This window comes from Zeus faber (genome assembly GCF_960531495.2).
Source record: "Zeus faber genome assembly, chromosome: 14".
NCBI lineage: Eukaryota > Metazoa > Chordata > Actinopteri > Zeiformes > Zeidae > Zeus > Zeus faber.
In genome coordinates this window covers 30,700,610-30,719,197 of record NC_137200.1, presented here as the reverse complement: position 1 = coordinate 30,719,197, position 18,588 = coordinate 30,700,610, and the positions used below count along the sequence as shown (strand labels likewise).

At 45.5% G+C, this 18,588-nt stretch overlaps 1 protein-coding gene across 2 annotated transcripts in view; it reads right to left on the bottom strand.

Moving 5' to 3' along the window:
- Nucleotides 1-18,588, bottom strand: part of gabra3 (gamma-aminobutyric acid type A receptor subunit alpha3) — a gene marked incomplete at both ends in the record, with an annotated part of 66,847 nt that overhangs the window by 15,142 nt on the left and 33,117 nt on the right. For both annotated transcript variants that reach the window (XM_080014055.1, XM_080014054.1), the window contains 3 exons: nt 642-785; nt 3,372-3,454; nt 15,632-15,852. In XM_080014055.1, the coding sequence (XP_079870181.1) occupies nt 642-785; nt 3,372-3,454; nt 15,632-15,852 (448 nt within the window). The remainder of the gene's footprint in view (nt 1-641; nt 786-3,371; nt 3,455-15,631; nt 15,853-18,588) is intronic.

The following is an 18,588-nucleotide window of genomic DNA, read 5'->3' as shown; positions in this document are numbered from 1 at the left end:
ACACTCCCCTGACTCTCTCCTCATCTCAGTTGGCTGAGAGGAAAGGGATCGTTTCACCTGTGGTTCAGCTCTTTTTCTTTGAATCTCCATTAAGATCCTTGTTTGTAATTGAAGCAGAGAAACAGAAAAGGTGGGATCGGGCGGAGGCTCCGGAACTATGGCCCCGCTTGGTTTTTCCCTGACTCAGTGAAGCTTACAGCAGCAGGAAAGAAGCACCTCTGCAGCTACATTGATGCTTTGCTGTTATTGCCGTTGTGATTCTGATTTGATTGAAATGGTAGAATACAGCCTCCCCCATCCGCCAAAGTCCAGTGACTAAGTCCAGCACTACATCTGAATTGGGTTCGTTCACACGGAGATTGTTTACGAAGCTCAAGCTCAACAGAAACGTCGCTCGGTGATTTGCCCGTTCCCAACACCGCTCTCACCACCACTGAAACGTATACACGGTCTCCTGTACTTATTCTCCCAAAGAATCTGGCATTTCCAGCATGAACACCGGCCGCTCCTACCGAGGCTTTAACCGAGCCGGTTTCGCCCTCACCTCGAAATTCCCGAAAGGAAATCAATTTGCGAAAAAACAACAGAACAATGGTTCGTGGCCCCAGAGCTCCGGGCGGGGCTGGCAGTGCGGGGTGTACCTGTGCTGGAACTGATGGTTTCCTTCCCAATCACATGCCCTAACAGGTCGTACTGGTTTAGTCTGGACCCGTCCTCTGCTACAGCCACAGACATCTCGTCTCCCTGCGTCCACAGGTAGATCACCTCATTGTTGGTGTAGGCATCTGAGGGCCAGAGGGAGGAGACAAAGGAATGTGATGTCAAGGAGGTGCATTCTGCTGCATTTCTTCATGGCTTAGCCCTTATAATAAAAACATACACATGCTCTAATGGTACAATGAGTCATATTTCACTCCCTCGTTGAGCAAATTGACCGTGATGTGTCAAACATTGTTGTTCAAAACAATCCACTGGTCACTGATTGGGGCGAATTGTCCATTGTTATTGAATGCCTGAAAATGTTATTTAAATGTTATTGAATATGACATTTTTAAATCTGCCATGAATACTACCATCCATATGTAAAACCACAAATCCTACAACATTAGAAGTCATTCATGATATAAATATGAAATATTTAATACAATATATTAATATAAAATACAAAATGAAAAACAAATAAATGATACTGTATATATACAGTATCTTTATATATATATATATATATATATACACACACACAGTATCTACTATATATATGTATAAACAGTATATATATATATATATATATATATAAGATAACTAAACAAGATATAAAATGTATATCTTATTTTTATCAATTTCTTTAGAGATATTGTTTTCCGCAGTGTACAGTAACTCAAGGTTCTGGTACATACACTTGGATACGTGTGCTCAATTTAATTGCAATGCTATACTACCAAATAGGAGTCCTGGAATATCCTTAAACATTACAAAGTGCCTCATGGTAGACATGCACTGTTTGTAATGTGCTGGACTAAAGGAACAACTTTGATCACATCGGGCTGGAAGAAATAGCCGGCGGCTTTTAAACTGTGGTTGGGCTGGAAGTTGTCGATCCGATCTGGCAACACTGGTCGGTGTTTGTGTTAACTCTGATGTCTGTTTTCCCAAGCAAGTAGGTGGACGTTATGAAACGACACCTCCCTTTCAAGGTTCAAACGGCTCCAATGAGGAGCATATGGGCTCTCCGCCTCCAGCAGCTCTTCAGACTAAAGCAATGAGCCATGATGTGTATGAATATGTGGTAGTGAAAGGTTGCCAGAATTATAGTCACCCTTCACTGACTGATTCATCGCAAAGTTCGCTCAGATTCATTATTTGGCTCAGGAGGAGCAATAATAATCCAAATATTCCTGATTCCTGGAATGTCTTACAATATCCTGGATGCAAATTGATAACCTTTTGTTTGTCAGGTACCATCTCAGGGTTAACGGCTAATTGGCCAAACTCCTCTATCGACGTTGGTGAACTTACGCAAGTGTAGATTTGAGTTACATGGGTTAAAACGCATTAAAAGATAAGACGCTAGGTCTTGTGTTTAAAAAATTAAGAAAAGGGTGTGCTCCTTCAACATTAAAGTGACCAGATTTCTGGAAGAAACTCTGGATATTTTAATGAGTGTGGAGACAGACAATACCTTCAGAACTAACTTTCAAAATAGGCTTGTACGCTTTCATATTTCTCAACAATGACATGACTCAGCAGACACTTCTGTCCAGAGTGACTTCATTCGACACCAATGAACACAGCCATCAGGGGTGGAGTGTCTTGCTCACGGACACTATGGCTTGCCATCAGCAGGGAACTTGAACCAGCAACCTTCAGATTATGAGAAGACCTGCTCTACACCCTGATCTACTGACCCCATTAGGAACAATGTTTCTGACAGTTATGCCAAAAATCCCAAGGATATTTTTGAGGCCATTTTTGTGCAACATAAAGCATTATCGGTCGAGTTATTCCTCAAAAAATATTGTGACTGGTCATGTGATCTTGAGTTGAGAGGGCGTACAGTACATCGTTTGCTTGCTTGGGTACTTCGATGTGAGCGGAGGTAGAACACTGAAGAGGTCACGCTGGGACTTTCTTTCTTTGCTGCAAATGATTGGAAGTGGTGTGGGTGTTGAGTGCTCTAATAAACTTCCCTGAGCAAGCACTGCCATTAAAACCAAAACAAGTCTCCCTAATGACCAGGTTTGACGCTCATTTTTCATAACGACGGCGTTGAGTGGTTGAGCCGGGCGGCCGGCGGCGGCTGGCGGAGAGAGGGACGCTCTCGCTGCACCACACCAAAATGCTCCAAAGGGTTTGGAATTTGCAATTTAAAGCCTAAAATCCTTGGTAACGACGCCCAATTCTAATTACCGGTTCATTCTTTCAAGTCCGCGGACATTTCCGGGGACAGTGCCGGCCGGGGATGAAGCACGGAGTCCAAGGACTGTCCTCAGAAATCAGGGACATCAGTTTACCCGACTTAAGGTGGAAGTACAGACGTGGGACTTCAAGTGAAGTTTCTATACTTTTAACTTTCTGTGGAGTTTCAACAACAGTGATACAAAAAAAACAGCCGGACAAAATGATCGGACAAAATTCATGGTTTCAAGCTATTATACTGGTCCACCGTCTGATGCATTACAGTTTCCCAAAATACACCTGACAGAACAACAGCTAACTACAATGCACGAAAAGACACGGTTCCTACTCTGTAATAATTGAGTGCTGAGGGGTTTAACAAAAAAAAAAGACTCTAAACCCTCTGTGATGCAGCACCCTGAACTGCTGCTGTCTATTTCTATTTCTATATATTTCTATATTATTGTAGGACTCACAACTTCCAAACTTCAGAGGACAAGCATGTACATCCATTGGGAAATCCTCCAAGTGCATGGGACACTCAGCATGAATGGTCAACCTGAGAGACAGAGAGAGAAAGACAGCGAGAGAGAGAGAGACAGCGAGAGAGAGAGAGAGAGAGAGAGAGAGAGACAGCGAGAGAGAGAGAGAGAGAGAGAGAGAGAGAGACAGCGAGAGAGAGAGAGAGAGAGAGAGAGAGAGAGAGAGAGAGACAGAGAGAGAGAGAGAGACAGAGAGAGAGAGAGAAGAAAAGAGAGAATTGGGGGAATTAGCATGCTTGACTGGATGGAACATGGCTAAATAAAAAATAAAATAGTGTAATTAAAAATGTAATGAACCAAGCACTTTTGATTTTTTTAATGAAATGTAACTGATCGACAGGTATATACTGTATGTGTACTTATCTGTTTCCATATTAAATATGCATGATATAACATATTCAAATATATTAAATGGTTTAGTTTATAGGAAGCATATAATTTGTGCAAAGAAGTAAAGTATTTAGTGGAATGTTCCTCATGCTGGGTACAGGACTAGGTCAGACCACGATGGTGCTGATCTCTGAAAAGTGACACTTTCATGCTGTTTGGACCAGGAAGCTGCAGATACAGCTACGAGTCAGCTTCTGCCTCCTGTGAGAAAAAGGATTAGCAATGTTTGGCTTTATACTGAGTCAGAAATAGCTATAAAACCCTGCATGTTCTCTTCCCTTATCCTTACTTGTCAATGAAAAAAAAAAAAAGACAAATCTTGTGATAATCCAGGAAAATTCAAATATTTCCAGCCATGGGGGAATCGTTCCCACATCCAATGAATTTATGAGGGACCCTGTATTCAAAGAATCAAACACATTCACCGTTCAATGTAGTAGGGCTGAACACTTTGGAAAAATGATCTAATTGCAATTTTTTCGACCAATATTGCAATTTAGTTTGGAATTTTTTAAAGTTCTATGTTGTCTGTATTATTCACTAAACACAAGCAATAAATCATTCTAGAATATGACCAACACAACATTGGAAACAGTCAACACATAAACTGCTCTTTCCTGTACGCCAGGCCCACGTGTTATGAGATTAATAACATATCTTTATTTAACTATTGAATTGTAAAAAGAAAAATCTTCCATTTCAGCAGAGTATTGATTTAACTTCAAGCTTGTGATTGTTTGAATCTGAAAACTAACTTTCAAAGAAAAATGCAGTCTTTCAGCAGGAATGAATAATTTTTTATATATTGTTGCGTGCACACATCGAAAATATCCACTGTGCTTTGTGCAAGTTCATGAGCTTTGTCCGTCCACTCTATTTTCTATTGTCGCTGCAGGTGCAGAGACAACTTTAAACTCATTAAATTCAGAAATGTAAAAAAACAACCCTAACACTCACTTACCCTAACCCTAACCTTAACCCTAACCCTTACCCTAACCCTAACCCTCACTAACCCTAAGCCTAAGCCTAACCCTAAGCCTTACCATAAGCCTAACTCTAACCCTAAGCCTAGCCCTCACCCTAAGCCTAAGCCGAACCCTAACCCTAGGCCTAACCTTAACCCGAAGCCTAACCCTAACCCTAAGCCTAACCCTAACCCTAACCCTAAGCCTAACCTTAAACCTAACCCTAAGCCTAACCATGAGCCTTACCCTAAGCATTACCCTAACCCTAGGCCTAACACTAACCCTAACCCTAAGCCTAGCCCTAACCCTAACTCTAAGCCTAACCTTAAGCCTAACCCTAAACCTAAGCATAGCCCTACCCCTAAGCCTTACCCTAACCCTAGGCCTAACCCTAAGCCGAAGCCTAACCCGAACCCAAGGCCTAACCCTAACCCTAACCTTAACCCTAACCATAAGCCTAGCCCTAACCCTAAACCTAACTCTAACCCTAACCCTAAGCCTAACCCTAAACCTCACCGTAATCCTAAAACAAACCCTAACCCTAAACCTCACCGTAATCCTAAACCAAACCCTAACCCTAAGCCTAAACCTAAGCCTAAGCCTAACCCTAACCCTAACCCTAACCCTAACCTTAACCCTAACCCTTACCCTAACCCTGACCCTCACTAACCCTAAGCCTAACCCTAACCCTAACCCTCACTAACCTTAAGCCTAAGCCTAAGCCTAACCCTAACTAACCCTAAGCCTAACCCTAACCCTAACCCTAACCCTAACCCGAGGCCTAACCCAAACCATAAGCCTAACCCTAACCCCAAACCTAACACTAACCCTCACTAACCCTAAGCCTAACCCTAACCCTAACGCTAACCCTAACCCTAACCCTAACCCTAACCCCAAACCTAACACTAAACCTCACTAACCCTAACCCCAACCCTCACTAACCATAAGGCTAACCCTCAACCTAACCCTAACCTTAAGCCTAACCCCAACCCTAACCCTAAGCCTAACCCTGACCCTAAGTCTAACCCTAACCGTAGGCCTAACCCGAATCCTGGGCCTAACCCTTACCCTAACCCTGAGCCTAAGTCAAAGCCTAACCCTAAGCCTAACCCTAGCCCAAACCCTAAACCTAACCCAAACCCAAAGCCTAGCCCTAAGCCTAACCCGAAACCTAACCCTAACCGTAAGCCTAACCCTAAGCCTTACCCTAACACTAGGCCTAACCCTAACTAACCCTAAGCCTAACCCTAACCCTAACCCTAACCCTAACCCGAGGCCTAACCCAAACCATAAGCCTAACCCTAACCCCAAACCTAACACTAACCCTCACTAACCCTAAGCCTAACCCTAACCCTAACGCTAACCCTAACCCTAACCCTAACCCTAACCCCAAACCTAACACTAAACCTCACTAACCCTAACCCCAACCCTCACTAACCATAAGGCTAACCCTCAACCTAACCCTAACCTTAAGCCTAACCCCAACCCTAACCCTAAGCCTAACCCTGACCCTAAGTCTAACCCTAACCGTAGGCCTAACCCGAATCCTGGGCCTAACCCTTACCCTAACCCTGAGCCTAAGTCAAAGCCTAACCCTAAGCCTAACCCTAGCCCAAACCCTAAACCTAACCCAAACCCAAAGCCTAGCCCTAAGCCTAACCCGAAACCTAACCCTAACCGTAAGCCTAACCCTAAGCCTTACCCTAACACTAGGCCTAACCCTAACAATAAGCCTTACCCTAACCCCAAGCCTAACCTTAAGCCTAACCCGAAGCCTAGCCCAAACCCTAAGCCTTACCCTAACCATAGGCCTATCCCTAAGCCCAAGCCTAACCCGAACCCTAGGCCTAACCCTAACCCTAAGCCTAACCCTAGCCATAAACCTAACTCTAACTCTAAGCCTAACCCCAACCCTAACCCTAAGCCTAACACTAAGCCTTACCCTAACCCTAGGCCTAACTCTAAGCCTAACCCTAGCCCTAAGCCTAACTCTAGCCTTAACCCTAAACCTAACCCTAACCGTAAGCTTAACCCTAACCCAAGACCTAACCCTAACAATAAGCCTTACCCTAACCCCAAGCCTAATCTTAAGCCTAACCCTAAGCCTAGCCCAAACCCTAAGCCTTACCCTAACACTAGGCCTAACCCTAAGCCTAACCGCAACCCTAGGCCTAACCCTAACTTTAAGCCTAACCCCAACCCTAACCCTAACCCTAACCTTAAGCCTAACCCTAACCCTCAGCCTAACTCTAACCCTAAGCCTAAACCTAAGCCTAGCCCTAGGCCTAACTCTAACCCTAAGCCTAACCCTAAGCCTAACCCTGACCTAACCCTAACTCTAACCCTAAGCCTAACCCTAAGCCTAACCCTAAGCCTAACCCTAACCCGAGGCCTAACCCTAAGCCTAACTCTAAGCCTAACCTTAAGCCTAACCCTAGCCCAAACCCTAAACCTAACCCAAACCCAAAGCCTAGCCCTAAGCCTAACCCGAAACCTAACCCTAACCGTAAGCCTAACCCTAAGTAACCCGTAACCTAAGTCTAGCCCTAACACTAAGCCTTATCCGAACCCTAGACCTAACCCTAAGCCAAAGCTTAACCCAAACCCTAGGCCTAACCCTTACCATAAACCCAACCCTAGCCCAAACCGTAATTCTAAGCCTATCCTTAACCCTAACTTTAAGCCTAACCTTAAGCCTAACCCTAACCTAACCCTAAGCCTAAATCTAAGCCTAAGCCTAACACTAGACCTCACCCTAACCCTAAGCCTAAACCTAACCTAACCCTAAGCCTAAATCTAACCCTAAGCCTAAACCTAACCGTAAACCTAGACATAACCCTAACCCTCACACTAACCCTAAGCCTAACCCAAAGCTTAACCCTAAGCCAAACCCTAGGCCTAACCCTAAACCTAAACTTAAGCCTAACCCTAAGCCTTACCATAAGCCTAACTCTAACCCTAAGCCTAGCCCTCACCCTAAGCCTAAGCCTAAGCCTAACCCTAACCCTAGGCCAAACCATAACCCGAAGCCTAACCCTAACCCGAAGCCTAACCTTAAACCTAACCCTAACACTAAGCCAAACCATAAGCCTTACCCTAAGCATTACCCTAACCCTAGGCCTAACACTAACCCTAACCCTAAGCCTAGCCCTAACCCTAACGCTAAGCCCAACCTTAAACTTAACCCTAAACCTAAGCATAGCCCTACCCCTAAGCCTTACCCTAACCCTAGGCCTAACCCTAACCATAAACCTAAGCCTAGCCCTAACCCTAAACCTAACCCGAAGCCTAACCTTAAACCTAACCCTAACCCTAAGCCTAACCCTAACCCTAACCCTAACCCTAACCCTAACCCTAACTCTAAGCCTAACCTTAAGCCTAACCCTAAACCTAAGCATAGCCCTACCCCTAAGCCTTACCCTAACCCTAGGCCTAACCCAAAGCCGAAGCCTAACCCGAACCCAAGGCCTAACCCTAACCCTAACCCTAACCTTAACCCTAACCATAAGCCTAGCCCTAACCCTAAACCTAACTCTAACCCTAACCCTAACCCTAAGCCTAACCCTAAACCTCACCGTAATCCTAAACCAAACCCTAACCCTAAGCCTAACCTTAAGCCTCACCCTAACCCTCAGCCTAACTCTAACCCTAAGCCTAACCCTAAGTCTAAACCTAACCCTAAGCCTAACCCTAACCCTGACCTAACCCTAACTCTAACCATAAACCTAAACCTAACCCTAAACCTAGCCATAAGCCTAACTCTAACCCTAACCCTAAACCCAGCCCTAACCCTAAGCCTTACCCTAACCCTCATCCTAAGCCTCACCCTAAGCCTAACCCTAATCCTAACCCTAACCCTACGCCTTATCTTAAGACTTACCCTTACCCTAGGCCTAACCCTAACCCGGAGCCTAATCCTAACCCTAACCCTAACCTTAAACCTAACCCTAAGCCTAGCACTAACCCTTAGCCAAATCCTAAGCGTAACCCTAAGTCAACCCTTAGCCTAACCCTAAGCATTACCCTAACCCTAACCCTAACCCTAACCCTAACCCTAGGCCTAACCCTAAGCCTTACCTTAAGCCTAACCCTAACCCTAGCCCTCACCCTAAGCCTAACCCTAAGCCTAACCCTAAGCCTAACCCTAAGCCTTACTCTAACCCTAGGCCTAACCCTAACCCGAAGCCTAAACCTAACCTTAAACCTAACCCTAACCCTAAGCCTAACCCTAAGCCTAACCCCAAGCATTACCCTAACCCTAAACCTAACACTAAGCCTTACCCTAACCCTTAGCCTTACCCTAACCCTAGGCTTAACCCAAACCCTAAGCCTAACCCTAACCCTAACTCTAACCCTAACCCTAACCTAAGCCTGTAAACCTAAATCTAACCCTAAGCCTAACCCTAACCGTAAACCTAGACATAACCCTAACCCTCACACAAACCCTAAGCCTAACCCAAATCTAAACCCTAAGCCTAACCCTAGGCCTAACCCTAAGCCTAACCCTAAGACTTACCCTAACCCTAAGCCTAACCCGAAGCCTTACCATAAGCCTAGCACTCACCCTAAGCCTAATCCATACCCTATGCCTTACCCTAACCCTAACCCGAAGCCTAACCCTAGCCCTAACCCGAAACCTAACCCTAACTGTAAGCCTAACCCTTAGCCTAACCCTAAGCCTAACACCAACCCTAACCCTAAGCCTAACCCTAAGCCTTACCCTAAGCCTTACCCTAACCCAAGGCCTAACCCTAACAATAAGCCTTACCCTAACCCCAAGCATAACCTTAACCCTAAACCTAAGCCTAGCACAAACCCTAAGCCTTACCCAAACACTAGGCCTAACCCTAAGCCTAACCGTAACCCTAGGCCTAACCCAAATCTAAACCTAACCCTAACCCTAACCCCCTAACCCTAACCCCTAACCCTAACCCTAAGCCTAACCCTAACCCTAGGCCTAACCCTAACCCGAAGCCTAACCCTAACCTTAAACCTAACCCTAAGCCTAACCCTAACCCCAAGCATTACCCTAACCCTAGGCCTAACCCTAACCCTAAGCCTTACCCCAACCCTAATCCTAAACCTCACCCTAAGCCTAAGCCTAACCCTATCCCTAACCCTAAACCTTACCCTAACCCTAACCCTAATCCAAACCCTAACCCTAACCCTAACCCTAAGCCTAAGCCTAACCCTAGGCCTAACCCTAACCCGAAGCCTAACCCTAACCTTAAACCTAACCCTAAGCCTAACCCTAAGCCAAACCCCAAGCATTACCCTAACCCTAGGCCTAACCCTAACCCTAAGCCTTACCCTAACCCTAGGCTTAACCAAAACCCTAAGCCTAACCCTAACTCTAAGCCTAACCTTAAGCCTAACCCTAAACCTAAGCCTAGCCTTAACCCTAAGCCTTACCCTAACCCTAGGACTAACCCTAACCCTAACCCAAACCCTAACCCTAACCCTAACCAAAAGCCTAACCCTAGCCCTAACTCTAAGCCTAACCCTAACCCTAACTCCAAGCCTAACCTTAAGCCTAACCCTAAACGTAAGTCTAGCCCTAACCCTAAGCCTAGCCCTAACCCCAAGCCTAACTCCAACACTAAGCCAAACCTAACCCTGAATCTAACCCTTAGCCTAACCCTAAACCTAGACATAACCCTAAACCTCACCCTCACCCAAACCTGAACCCAAACCCTAAGCCCTAACCTAAGCCTAACCCTAAGCCTTACCCTAACTCTAGGCCTAACCTTAAGCCTAACCCTAACCCTAACCCTTAGCCTAATCCTAAAACTAACCCTAAGCCTAACCCTAAGCCTTACCCTAACCCAAGGCCTAACCCTAACCCTTACCTTAAGCCTAACCCTAAGCCTAGCTCTCACCCTAAGCCTAACCCTAGGCCTAACCCTAAGCCTAAGCCTAACCCTAACCCTAGGCCTAAACCTAACCCTAACCTTAAGCCTAACCCTAAGCCTAGCCCTAACCCTAAGCTTTACCCTAACCCTAACTCTAAGCCTTACCTTAAGCCTAACCCTAAACCTAAGCCTAGCCCGAACCCTAAGCCTTACCCTAACCCTAGGCCTAACCCTAACCCTAACTCTAAGCCTAACTTTAAGCCTAACCCTAAACCTAAGCCTGTAAGCCTAAATCTAACCCTAAGCCTAACCCCAACCGTAAACCTAGACATAACCCTAACCCTCACACTAACCCTAAGCCTAACCCAAAGCTTAACCCTAAGCCAAACCCTAGGCCTAACCCTAAGTCTAACCCTTAAACGTAAGCCTAACCCTAAGCCTTACCCTAACCCTAAGCCTAACCCTAAGACTTACCCTTACCCTAACCCTAATCCTAACCCTAAGCCTTACCCTAACCCTAGGCCTAACCCTAACCCGAAGCCTAACCCTAACCTTAAACCTAACCCTAACCCTAAGCCTAACCCCAAAGATTACCCTAACCCTATGCCTAAACCTAATCCTAACCATAACCCTAAGCCTAACCCTTAGCCTTACCCTTACCCTAGGATTAACCAAAACCCTAAGCCTAACCCTAACCCTAACTCTAAGCCTAACCTTAAGCCTAACCCTAAACCTAAGCCTAGCCCTAACCCTAGGACTAACCCTAACCCTAGGCCTAACCCTTACCCAAACCCTAAGCCTTACCCTAGCCCAAACCCTAACCATAAGCCTAACCCTAGCCCTAACTATGAGCCTAACCCGAACCCTAACTCCAAGCCAAACCTTAAGCCTAACCCTAAACCTAAGTCTAGCCCTAACCCTAAACGTAACCCTAACCCTAAGCCTAGCCCTAACCCTAAGCCTAACTCCAACACTAAGCCTAACCTAACCCTAAGCCTGAATCTAACCCAAAGCCTAACCATAAACCTAGACATAAACCTAACCCTCACCCTAACCATAACCCAAAGCTGAACCCTAAACCTAAGCCTAACCCTAAGCCTAACCGTAACCCTAAGCATTACCCTAACCCTAGGCCTAACCCAAAGCCTAACCCTAAGCCTAACCTTAAGCTTAACCCTAACCCTAAGCCTAGCCCTAACCCTTAGCCTAACCCTAAGACTAACCTAAAGCCTGACCCTAACCCTAAGCCTTACCCTAACCCAAGGCCTAACCCTAACCCTAAGCCTTACCTTAAGCCTAACCCTAACCCTAACCCTAAGCCTAGCCCTCACCCTAAGCCTAACCCTAGGCCTAACCCTAAGCCTTACCCTAACCCTAGGCCTAACTCTTACCCGAAGCCTAAGCCTAACCCTATCCTTAAGCCTAAGCCTAAACCTAAGCCTAGCCCTAAGCCTTACCCTAACCCTAAGCCTAACCCTAAGACTTAACCTTACTCGAACCCTAATCCTAACCCTAAGCTTAACCCTAAGCCTTACCCTAACCCTAGGCCTAACCCTAACCCGAAGCCTAACCCTAACCTTAAACCTAACCCTAACCCTAAGCCAAACCCCAAAGATTACCCTAACCCTAGGCCTAAACCTAACCCTAACCATAACCCTAAGCCTAACCCTTAGCCTTACCCTTACCCTAGGCTTAACCAAAACCCTAAACCTAACCCTAACCCTAACTCTAAGCCTAACCTTAAGCCTAACCCTAAACCTAAGCCTAGCCCTAACCCTGAGCCTTACCCTAACCCTAGGACTAACCCTAACCCAAACCCTAGGCCTAACCCTTACCCAAACCCTAAGCCTAACCCTAGCCCTAACCCTAACCATAAGCCTAACCCTAGCCCTAACTATAAGCCTAACCCTAACCCTAACCCTAACTCCAAGCCAAACCTTAAGCCTAACCCTAAACCTAAGTCTAGCCCTAACCCTAAACGTAACCCTAACCCTAAGCCTAGCCCTAACCCTAAGCCTAACTCCAACACTAAGCCTAACCTAAACCTAAGCCTGAATCTAACCCTAAGCCTAACCCTAACCCTCACCCTAACCCTAACCCTAAACGTAACCCTAACCCTAAGCCTAGCCCTAACCCTAAGCCTAACTCCAACACTAAGCCTAACCTAACCCTAAGCCTGAATCTAACCCTAAGCCTAAGCCTAACCCTAACCCTAACCCTCACCCTAACCCTAACCCAAAGCTGAACCCTAAACCTAAGCCTAACCCTAAGCCTAACCGTAACCCTAAGCATTACCCTAACCCTAGGCCTAACCCTAAGCATAACCCTAACCCTAAACCCTACCCTAAGCCTAACCCTAAGCCTTTCCCTAACCCTAGGCCTAACCCTAAGCCTCACCCTAAGCCTTACCCTAACCCTAGGCCTAACCCTAAGACTAACCCAAAGCCTAACCCTAACCCTAAGCCTTACCCTAACCCAAGGCCTAACCCTAACCCTAAGCCTTACCTTAAGCCTAACCCTAACCCTAAGCCTAGCCCTCACCCTAAGCCTAACCCTAGGCCTAACCCTAAGCCTTACCCTAACCCTAGGACTAACTCTTACCCGAAACCTAACCCTAACCCTAACCTTAAGCCTAACCCTAAACCTAAGCCTAGCCCTAAGCCTTACCCTAACCCTAGGCTTAACCCTAACCCTAAGCCTAAACCTAACCCTAAGCCTAACCTTAAGCCTTACCCTAAACCTTAGCCTAGCCCGAAACCTAAGCCTTACCCTAACCCTAGGCCTAACCCTAAGCCGAAGCCGAACCCTAGGCCTAACCCTAACCCTAACCCTAAGCCTAACCCTAGCCCTAACCCTAACCTTAAGCCTAACCCTAAACCTAAGTCTAGCCCAACCCTAAACCTAACCCAAACCCTAGCCCTAACCCTAACTTTAACCCTAAGCCTAAACCTAAGCCTAACTCTAACCCTAAACCTCACCCTAACCCTAAGCCTAACCCTAACCTAACCCTATGCCTGAATCTAACCCTAAGCCTAACCCTAAACCTAGACATAACCCTAACCCTCACCCTAACCCTAACCCAAAGCTTAACCCTAAGCCTAGGCCTAACCCTAAGCCTAACCCTAAGCCTTACCCTAACCCTAGGCCTAACCCTAAGCCTAACCCTAAGCCCTACCCTAACCCTAACCCTAACCCTAAGCCTAACCTTAAGCCTAACCCTAACCCTAAGCCTAGCCCTAACCCTTAGCCTAACCCTAAGCCCAACCCTAAGCCTAACCTTAAGCCTAACCCTAAGCCTAACCCAAAGCTTAACCCTAAGCCTAGGCCTAACCCTAAGCCTAACCCTAAGCCTAACCCTAACCCTAGGCCTAACCCTAAGCCTAACCCTAAGCCCTACCCTAACCCTAGGCCTAACCCTAAGCCTAACCTTAAGCCTAACCCTAACCCTAAGCCTAGCCCTAACCCTTAGCCTAACCCTAAGACTAACCCTAAGCCTAACCCTTACCCTAACCCTAAGTCTAACCCTAAGCCTCACAACAAAGCATAAAGAGCAAAGGAGCCAAAGAAAACAATCAAATCATGTCATTATCCCTGAGAAAGGAGCCCCCCCCAGGCTATGCTCCCTGGAGGAAGAGGAAGAGGAAAAGGAAGAGGAGGAGGAGGATGAGGAAGAGGAAGAGGAGGAGGAGAAAGAGGATGAGGAGGAAGAGGAGGAGGATAAGGAAGAGGAAGAGGAGGAAGAGGAAGAGGAGGAGGAGGAGGAGGAGGAGGGGGATGAGGACACAGCCCCGAAAATGTTCATTGTAACTTTTTAAAATTGTAATAGATATTGTAAAATATTCAAACTAATGTGTTTTTTTGTTGTGAATGTTCCAACGTGAGCTGTGACCCGTGCTGACAGCCCTGTTGGTTAAAACAAATATCATAATCATTTTAATTGCAGCCTTTTAAGATTTGAAAACTGTGTTGGATTACATTGTGATGTCGGTTTGAATTCAGTGAATCATTCAGCCCTGTAATGTACGGGAAATCAAAAGCTGATGTATTCTTAAAGAATAACCTTTAACAAGCAGTGGCCTTATGGTTGTGGAGAACATAAGGTCCTTTGAGCTCGGCTGTCGCAGCGGTGGAGCGGCTGAGGAGCCGCACACACTCAGTGCAACGGCTGCAAAATATTCTGTATTGGAAAAAAAAAATACATTCATTTATTTTATTACTTTTTCAATGGAGACGATCTGCCATGCACCTTATATATCAAGGTAATAGCTGGAGATATACACGGTATATTTCTGTGCCTGTGCGTAGTGGCCCTCATATTATAGGGTAGGACTACTATCCACTGAACCCAGCTACACTTGTGAAGCAGACCTGGCTCAGCCAGGATGTGTCTACGTTTCTGACAGACAGGACAACTGGGCCAACTCTGTACAACTCAATGTCCCATCTGATCCTTCAAGGCATGACTGAGTACTTTTCACAGTATCAACCGTGGGGGACTGCTGTGGACCCACACTTCTGAAGACAAGTGCATTCTTATGCAGTGGATTAAGTGACAACTTCACAATTGAAGGAGTATCAAAGTTTAAAACAATCACAGTGGTAATCCACGTCACTGTCTGTGTTGGGTGCATTACCCTGAATTCTGTTGGAAACTGCAACATTTTTTTTTTTTATCATTTGTTCCACATCCGGGTTTCACTACGGGTGTATTTTCTCCAAAATTTGCTGTCTTCTAATTCATTCCCCCCCCCCTTGGTCACTTGAGGTGGAAGACATATTTTTTCTGCTCTTTTTTGTGAATGTTCATCCACATCGAACGTTTACTGACCACAACCAGCTGCGGCACTTCATCAACCTCCGCCTTCCACCAGTTTTGGCATATCTGTTTGCCGGCTTGAAAAAAGTATCAAATATGGGATTTATATAATAAAATAATTCTGTGGATAACCACTTCATTGTTCAAATGTTAAATTAAAAAGGGGCTCACCTCATTGTGTAGAGGAGAGTACCGTTGTCGACCAGTCGCAGCAGCTTGTTGGGAGTCGTCATGTTGTGGGCCACAGATTTCTTTCCATTGTGGAAAAAGGTGTCGGGGGTCCAAATCTTGCTGGCCAGGAGGTTGTTCAGCGGGAGGACTTGCATGGGTCCGTCAAACTTTAGCCTCTCATCCCTCCAACTCTGACGGAAGAAGACGTCAATTGTGTACTCCTGGAAGGCATGGAAGAGGAGGAGAATGAGTCTGTTGCTATGACCACGCCTCACAGAGCCACCGAGGAGCGGGAGACTAATTACCAATCATTCATTTGAGAAATGTGATATTCTAGCAAGTAAAACTCCATCGTCAGCAGCTTATTGAGAGGGTGGAGGACAAGGAGGGTAATCGGTTGAAATGACTGTCTGGGTGTAATAACACACATTGTTGTTAATCAGTGGAAACACATTGTGTACGGACTGTGGGAGGAGGCTGCTGGCTCCATAGCTCATTCATTAGTGAGCTGCTACCAAACAAAGTAACCCCCACCCCCAAAAAATGGTGTGCTAAATCTTTACCAAAGGAGGATATAAGATCTGTCCACTAAATGACGCCATTCAGTTCTTTACGGGAGGTGCGGAGCCACAAGGGACAACAATCAAGAGGGCGCCTTGCAAAATCCCTGAACTCTCACCTAAGTTGACCTGGTTGGACCTGCTATGCCCGATGACTCTACTATGAAATAGCTCTGTCAAGAAACCCTATAGATCAGTGTTTTCCAAAGTGTGGCCCGTGACCGTCTGTTGGGCTGTGACGGTACCGCAGGTAGCCCGCGAGAGGTCAATGCATTTGCAATAAATAAATAAATAAATAAATAAATAAATAAATAAATCAATAGAAAGTTAGCAATTTGTTATTAAGTTTGAAATTACCATAATATATTTACGATTAATTTTATTTACATTTAAAAAAGTCATCAGAACGAATAAAAGCCATGGGATTTGGTTGTGTCATTCTTCATTCATCTGACCTATTTTTGAACCAGATTGTATCTGATATCTTGTCATTGAGTTGTGATTAAAGGTTTGGGAGGGCCGCAGAGGATTTTCAAATTTCAAATCGGGCCGCTGCATTGTTAAAAGTGCAGTGTGTATAATTTAGTGGCATCTAGCGGTGAGGTTGCAGATCGCAACCAACTGAATAGCCCTTCCCACGGTGGTGCATCATGGCAGCCTCCGCGGAAGAGACAGTGGCTGCGAAAATCGTGAAAAACGAGAGCCAGTGTTTGGTTTGTCCGTCCTGGGCAAGTGTACAACAAACATAGTGGTGCAACATGGCGGCCTCCGTGAAGCGCACCCGTTCCCTCTGTAGATCAAAAACAGCTCATTCTAAGGTAATGCCAACACAACGATTCTTATTTTCAGGGGATTATACACAAATGAAGACATGCTAATGAATACTATAATCCAAAAATCCATTCCGTAAATTCTCCACACTGCACCTTTAAGGTTGGGATGGCTGCTAGAGATAGAAGGCCCCAGTTAGTAAAGTAATTTTCTAAGCCTTTTCCCCATCTATTTTCCGCTTTTAATTGCTGTTCTCTCCGGTGGCCACTTAATCAAACCTCTACTTCTGTCATCCTCTGCCTTTAATTGTATGCAGCCGCTGAAACACCACTTTTGCATTGTCATTATCCTACTCTCATAAAAGGCAGCATACAACATATCAAACAAAGTGTGGAAGACAGAGTCATTTGCAGACTGAGCCAAATGACACAACACCCAGATGGGATAATACAAGCTGCTGTTCCTCCGAGGACTCAATGATTGATTTCTCTTGAATGGAGGAAACAGAGCCCAGTATCTGGCAGTGAAACGGGACGGAACGAGAGGAGAGGACAGATCAGGAATAGACACTTGGTCTCAGTTTTACAACACAGTTATATCACCTGAGTGACGGCTACATAACCCTCACATTGTCATAATCAAATTCCAATATCAGACATTATGACGTTTTTTAATTTGCTACCCGTGAGCCATACCGGTGAGACCACGTTGGCCATATAGTCTTTCATACTTCAGTGTTCAATTCTTTGTATTTGTAATACAGACATGTTTATTACTCCTTGCTTATTAGCTATTGGTTTGTTAAATGTTGGTTACAATTGTAACCATGACTTTTCAAATGTGAAATGGTCACTGAAGATAAAGAATAAAGTGAAAAAATAAGGATTCCACTCGCTGATTCAAAATCATTAGGGCGGGAATGATGAGGTCATGATTTGGAGGAACGACCATGAATCACCAAAATATGACTATCACAACTTTTTGGGACATTCAAAGCAAATCACAAGTCACGGGACAGGTAACAACCAATCAGGTGTGCCGACCTCCCTCCCCTTCCATCTTGCAACGTCACAATATCGGGAACTTCTTCTCGCTGAAGTAACTTCTACACTGTAGGTTAGAAAGTGAGTTAAAAATATTGCTAGTTTTGCTTTGTTTGCTATTTTTGCTTTGTCACTCCCTTCACCTTGTTTGCCTTCTCTGACTGATCCTAGGGTTTTGACCCCTGCCTGTTTTTTTTTTTAATAAACCTTGTGAACTTTGACTTCTCACTGTACCTGTACCTTGATTTTGTGTCGTACTTATGGGTTCACATCCGTTCTGAGTCAGTGAGCAATCTGGCCAGAACTGAACCCAGCCGACTAAGACACTCTCAGACGAGAGCACATGCTTGTGCTCTTACACCAACACAAGCAACAACTCACCGCTGTTGGGGGGGCTCTCCAGAAATTCTCCACACGCCAAGACTAACGTTCAGAGGCTCTCTGCGACCGGGTCCTCACTTAAGTCAAACGACGGCTGCCGCATCATCTACCAGTTCTTCTGCTCCTGCCGTTTCCAGTCCGGAACCTCACCTCTCTGCTCCTGAATGCTTCTCCAGAGCTGCAGGTACCTGTCGATCCTTCC